The 7,093-nt window shown below is 34.0% G+C and overlaps 1 protein-coding gene across 1 annotated transcript; it reads left to right on the top strand.

The window, feature by feature from the left end:
• Positions 1-1,232: 1,232 nt before the first annotated feature.
• LOC126079997 (olfactory receptor 51V1-like) lies at positions 1,233-2,177 on the top strand. The gene has a single exon (XM_049891329.1). It carries the CDS (start codon positions 1,233-1,235, stop codon positions 2,175-2,177), a length of 945 nt encoding a protein of 314 aa, XP_049747286.1.
• The last annotated feature ends 4,916 nt before the right edge of the window (positions 2,178-7,093 follow it).

The raw sequence follows: 7,093 nt of genomic DNA, 5'->3' as shown, positions 1-7,093 counted from the left end.
TAGGACAGAATAGAACTGTCCAGCAGGGCTTCCGAGGAGAGGCTGATGGATTCCAACAGTCACCCTTTAGATTACCAGCTGAACCATTTTGCCAACAGGGCTCTGTAGTCTATAGTACTATTTAACCCCATACTTATATCTACAACTGTTATGCCTGTCATACAAATGATAGAATGTGTTTAAGGCTCAGGGAAAGGAACTATCACTTCCAAATGAATACTGAGAAAAGTAAAAGTAAGGTTTACTGTGGCTCAGTATGTGAGTATTAAAGTCGAACTGAGGGAATCTCAGGAAAGATGAAAACATCAGACAGAGCAAAGTAGTTAAGACCATGGATACTGGGGTAAGACTGCTTGGGTTCAAATCCTCACCATTTACTAGCTGCATGATTTTACCAAGTTACTTACACTCTTGTGGACTCAAACCTACTCATTTGTAAATCATGGCTCATAATAGCACCCATTGCTTAGTGTTGGTGCAAGTATTAAATTATCTAATGTTTTTGAAATGTTTAGAACAGTCCTTGGCACATCAAATAGACTATGTAATGTGTGTGTGTGTGTGTAAGTGTTTAACTGCCCCTAGATAATTCCCAGATGGAAGTCACATAATAGTTATTTTCATCATTCTCTTTAATATATGAACCAAATGCTCCCCGGGGGACATGTGGTCAATTTATACATATTAGTCCCCCCTTCTTATGATGTCAGAGCCCCATAGTTCTCTCTTCATGCAAGGATTGAAAACAGACAGTCTACTTTCCTGGGAACAGAGAAGAAAATACATGTCTGGGTTTTTACAGTTGAGTTGAGACTTGGGCTGTAGTTGCTGGGTGGAAGACACAGACTAAATCAAGATAGAGGAAGTCTTTGGAGGACGAAGGGTTCTTTTCACAAAGATACTGAAGATTAACATCATTTGGAAATCAAGTTCTATCACAATCTTTAATTGCTTGAGAAAAGGTAAAATCTGTTGGGGTCACTTTTTCTATTCTCTAGCCTCAATGCTTTACTAGGTAAAAATAGAACAAAGATTTCTAGTGTGGGGATTCACTTGGATAGTGGGTAGGAACAGCAGGAATTGTGGCTTTCGAATCCTAAAGTATCTGTGTTACGTGATACCCCACCTCTGCTCAAATCTGTGCTGAACGAGAGAATAAGCTGTTTGAAAGTAATCTATCAAATGCATATAATCTCTGACTCATTAAAAAAATAAAGCACCACAAATTATTCATGCTTGCATTTTCTGCTCATGCCTCCAATTCTTCAACCTTTTTTCTCACCGGCTTCCCTGGCCTGGAACAGGAATATCCCTGGATCTCCATTCCCTTTACCTGCATCTATATTATGGTGCTCTCGGGGAACTGCCTGGTGCTCCATGTGATCCGGACTGAGCCAAGCCTACATGAGCCCATGTTCTACTTCCTGGCCATGCTGGCACTGACTGACCTGTGTATGGGACTGTCCACAGTACACACGGTGCTGGGGATCCTGTGGGGGCTCAGTCAAGGAGTCAGCCTCGATGCCTGTATAGCACAGACTTACTTTATCCACGGTCTGTCCCTCACAGAGTCAGGAGTTCTTCTCGCCATGGCTTTTGATCGTTTTACAGCAATTTGTAATCCTTTGAGGTATACATCTATTCTAACTAATGCCAAGATCATAAAAACGGGGCTGGGGATTTTAGGAAGGAGTTTTATGTTCATCATTGCCCCCATAATCCGCCTGAAGTTTTTTCATTACTGCCATTCTCATGTCCTCTCTCACTCTTTCTGCCTGCATCAAGACCTACTGAGGCTGGCCTGTTCTGATACCAGCTTCAACAGTTTCTATGCCTTAGCTCTGGTGATTTGTACTCTTTTGTTTGACTCCATGTTAATTCTCACTTCCTATATCCTGATCCTGCATACTGTCATGTCTATTGCATCCTGGGAGGAGCGTCTGAAATCCTTGCAGACCTGTGTCTCCCACATCTGTGCAGTCCTGGTTTTCTACATCCCAATCATTGGACTGACCATGGTACACCGCTTTGGGAAGCACCTCTCTCCTGTGGTCCATGTTCTCATGGGCAACATCTATATCATCTTCCCACCTCTGATGAACCCCGTCATCTACAGTGTGAAGACCCAACAGATCCGTAGCAGGATTCAGAGGTGGTTCTCCATGAAGAGAGAGTAAAATACCCTGGATCAGATAGGCATAAGTAGTTTAGATGCACAAAATTGGCCAGGGAAGGTGAACAAATAAGCTTAATTAAGAAAGTGAAAAATAATGCAATTGAACATTAACTGTGTATGACCTGCGACTTACTAAAAAAATTATAAGTATCAGTAGAGGTAATAAACTCATGTTTTTCAATCCAAGTACAATGTTGGAGGTTCTGATAGTAGAATCATTTATGAATGTCCATATTGTTTCTGTCCAAGAAAGATACTATTTATAAATCTCCAGAACATTTATCTTGCAAGAAATATCTACAAACAAGTCACGCGAACACACAGTTTATACCCATCAATGAAAGTACAATTTAATCACCACTTGGACAGTTGCCTTGATCAACATAGAAGCTACAATTGGTCATTAAGGTCATATTGATGTTACCAGACTGATAAATAGTCTGTCTGTCCAAGAGCCATTCAAAAATATCACTACTCTTCTGTCTTCACTCATCCCTTGACAGACAACACAGTTTCTTGATTCTCGGAGGAACTTTTATCACCGTTTTACAACTTTACAATCTTAATTCCAATCTCAGAGAAACTGATGTCCTTTTATTATTCAGATTAAGTACTTCACTTATCTGATTTTTTTTTTTTTATGGGTTTAGTAAATAACAGCAAGAAAGACTTTTTTGTAGGGGCATTTTATAATGGTGGGGAAAATATGTATTCCTTAATAACTAATGGGAGGTCAGCTGGCTAGCTGGTTGGGAAAATAATAACATCTAGTCTCCACTATAAGCTTTGTGGCATTGTCTGTCCCTAATGAGGATCTTCATAAGAGAAGAAATAATCTTTTTCATTTCTACATAGAAATCACCTTCATTATCTTCGTTTTTCCGAAAAATAAAGGAAACTTACTAACATATATGCTGCTACATGTAGCTAATCTTGAGTACTTCTTAAAACTCTGCCCATGAATTTCTGAGAACAAATTTGGGACATATTTCACCTTGAAGTATTCCCAATATTCTAATTTGAAGCCATCTTTCCTCTTCTAGGCTGGAGATTCAGGGTTACCAATCCCATAATCCAATCTTTATAGCATGTATTACTCAAGGAACAGTCTAGGTTTAACATAAATGTGAAATGGGATAAGAAGCATAGTTATATGTGAGACAAGCTGACCAGTAGCAAACGTATAAATATATAAATAAATAGCATTTAAGGTCCAATCTTAATCAGAAAATGATTAAGATAGGAGAAAAAAAAAAAAAGGAAAAAACACTACCACAGTGTTAGTTTAATATTAGATTCCTTTGGGGTCCTAACTTATGTTTTGAAAATTCCAGATTTGAACAAATTATAGGTGGTGTGTTGCATGATAAATAAAAGTAGCTTCCAGTCTTAAAGGGTAATATGGCATTCAGGGAACAACATCAAAAGACCCTTCCCCAATTTCCAAAACATGCACTTACACATACATAGAAAAGGCAAGAATTCCCAACAACTTTGAAAACGAGGAAAACATAATCAACTGTTCACAAACACGGAAGTCATTTCCACAAGCTATGTTGTAAACAAAGCTAAGTTAAAACATACAATCAATAGCTTATCCCACTTTACTCTGTGAACTGAGTAGAATCAGCAGCTAGAATCTAATTAGAGAAATAAGTATTCTTCCATTCCAAATCACAATTAAAAAGATGGAGTTTAAAACAGCAATGATTATTTTGCTCATAAATGATCGACTTTTTATAGAATGTTGTCATACTTCCCATTAAGTATGGAAAATGTCAGAAATGCTGATTGTATTGAGAAAATTTAATTATGCTATTATTTAAAATCAGAAAATAATGAAGATGTTCATATAAGATAGAAGAATTTGATGTTCATATTTACTTTAAAATTACTGCACATGTATATGACCCCAAATTTTTGCTAATCATTTTTTTTAATTATATTCAGCAAGTAGTAGCCAGTTCTAAAAATTAGCCTTTTCTTTACACTCAAAAAAACAATTAGAAGACAGAATAGAAATATTGTTCACAAATGAAGCAACTATAATAAATAAAAAGATAAAATAGATAGAAACCAGTATAAACATATGTAGAAAACCAGGCTGTACTATAGAGATGTAAAAAAAAAAATACACTTTAGAAATGGAAACACATTTCTAACTCTATTTAACTTTATCTCTCCTCCTAAAACATATCTACAGGCTCACTGTGATTAAATAAATAACAACAGTTTTTAACCAAATAACATCTTAAGAAAGACTAAACGTCAGAGATACAGGAAATTAAAAATATATATATTTCGAGTAATGCTTTGGATTAGCTCTTAAAGTTAATAAATCACAATCCGAAGAAGTGTTTTATACCACAAGGGCTATGAATAAAGAATATTCAAACAACTTAACACAATAGAGTTTTGAATACAGAATAATATCAGATACATAGAAAGATAGTGAATAATTTTCATGAAAATGTAGTAGTATTTTATACCATACGGAAAATACAGATAATTTAGTAGGCATTTGGAAAAATATGAAGCTGTATATATAACTAATTTCTTAACCAAAATACAAATATTTTGAAATAATTTCCAGCTGTATCAATTGTATACACATAAAAATGAAACTATAAAATTATATGTATATAATACATATGATAAAAGAAATATTAAACTATTAAAACATTTGCAATTCAGGACATGGCAAAGATTACTTAGGAAAAATATTCTTACAAATCAATACGTAAATTAACAAAATAGACCTATAAAAAAAGAAAAAAAAATTTTTTTTTGATAGAAAAGACAAATAATTGAATTTGGCACTCCTTAGAAAAGAAATCCAACAGCCAATAAACACTAAAATATGTTAAACCTCATTTAAAATTAAGTAACTACAAAATTACAAGATTAAAAAATAGTCCAATTGGGAAAATAAAATATTACCATCAGGATCCAGTGTTACTGATCATTTAAGGGATTATAAAGACTCTCATGTTTTCAGAATGGATGTAAATTAAAGACAGCCTTCTGGAATTAAATATGTCAACATTATTCAAATATTAAATTAGCATACACTTTAGTACTAAAATTACTTATTTTGATTTTTCCTCTATTTATACCTGAGTAAATAACAAAGTTGTGTGCTGAAATATAGTCATCGAAGGATTGTTTGTAACATTAAAAAAAAAAAAAAAATTGGTAGTAAAGAAACTATCAATCAATATGGAAGTGGTTAAAATACATATATTAAGTCCACAAAATTTAAACTATGCAGACATTACAAAAGTGGTAGATTTATATTTACTGAACTAAAGGGATGTTATTTATTTATTTTGGATTGAAAAATAACTAAGGATGGTATCCAGTGGCAGGGAATGATGATTGGGAATTGTTAAAATGTATACCATCTCTTTCTGTACCTGAGGTTTGCTGACTAATATTACTAATTTTGTAACAGTAATAAAATTTTTACACAGCTTCTCATAGCTTTGGAATGGTGGGAGAATGCTGTAATATCTGAAGAACCTTTTAGTTTTCATCTTAGGTACTGGTGTCTGCAAAAATCTCTCTCTAACTTGTCCACACTACAAGTCTATATGAGATTGCCAGCCTGGGGACAGTACCCATTTCGTTTATTGTTGTATATCCTGCTTTTAGCACAATTTTTGAAACATGACAGAAATTCAATAAAAACCTGTAGAATTAGTAATCAATAAATTAGTGCTGTGGAATGTGGCTTTTGATGCCTTTTATTTTTCTACTATTTTCCACTTGAATTTTTCTATGCAGTAACATATAGAGTTCAGATTATAATAGACCTAATACCATACTGGATGCTGAAGAAGAAAAAAAAATCAATGAACTTGGAAACAGGACAATAGAAACTCGACAAACTCAACCACATAGAGAGAAAGGACTGAAAAATAAAATGAACAAAATCTTGATAGTGTTTAAGTCACCTAAAGGTCAGTGGTTTGAGCCCAAAGCCACTCCTTGGGTGAAAGATATGGTGGTTCGCTACCTATAGGGTAGCTATGAGTCAGAATTGATTCAAAAGAAATAGGCTTTTTTTTTTTTTTTAAGACAAAGAGTGACAAATTGTGCAGAAAAAAAAATGTGAAAAATTAATTTCAAAAGAGGTTCTTAAATTTGGTTAAAAAATATGAGGCTACAAGAAGAATAAACATTAAAAACTGCATCTCAATGTATCATATGAAAATTATTGTGGACCAAAGATAATGAGAAAATCTTAAATGCAGCCAGAGAAAAACAGGTACCTTATACATATATAGTGCATAGGAAAACAACACTGTATCAGATCCTTCAAATACCACATAGAAACAAAGACTCTGGATGAATAAAAGGCTAAAACGTGAATTTTTAAGCAATAAAATTTGAGTAGAATGCAGGAGGATAACTTTGTGATGTAGATATGTAAAAGGAATAAAAAATAAACAAAAACCCAAAGCACAAACAGTAGGCAAAATTTGAATAACTTTATTTCAAAATGGAGGTTTTTTTTTTTTTTTTTTCCAATAAGGGCATAGTAGGCGATGTTAACAGCTGGATTAAAAATTAAGAGATATTAGCAGTACTTACCATTTACATGTTATAGGTTAGAATTTTTTTTTCTTCTTTTAGGTTAGAATATTAAAAAAAAAACAAAAAACTTGCAAGACAATAAGAAAAACTAAGGCTCAATAAGGAAAGTAAACAATGAGTTAAATCAACAACTTTACAAGAGAAAAGTCACAAAGGACTCTCCAGTATATGGAACAAACAAACAAAAAAAAAATCTTGTTGCTCTCAAGTCGATTCTGACTCATGGTTACAGAATAGAACTGCTCCATAGGGTTTTCTTGTCTTTACGGAGGAGCCCTGGTGGTTCAGTTGTTAAGAGTTCAGCTGCTAAGCAAAGGT

This window comes from Elephas maximus, chromosome 7, assembly GCF_024166365.1.
Source record: "Elephas maximus indicus isolate mEleMax1 chromosome 7, mEleMax1 primary haplotype, whole genome shotgun sequence".
Taxonomy (NCBI): domain Eukaryota; kingdom Metazoa; phylum Chordata; class Mammalia; order Proboscidea; family Elephantidae; genus Elephas; species Elephas maximus.
This window is presented reverse-complemented; position numbering and strand designations above follow the sequence as displayed.

Excerpts from the sequence above, each read along its gene's own strand:
- LOC126079997 (XM_049891329.1), top strand. The coding sequence starts at position 1,233 with ATGCTTGCATTTTCTGCTCATGCCTCCAATTCTTCAACCTTTTTTCTC.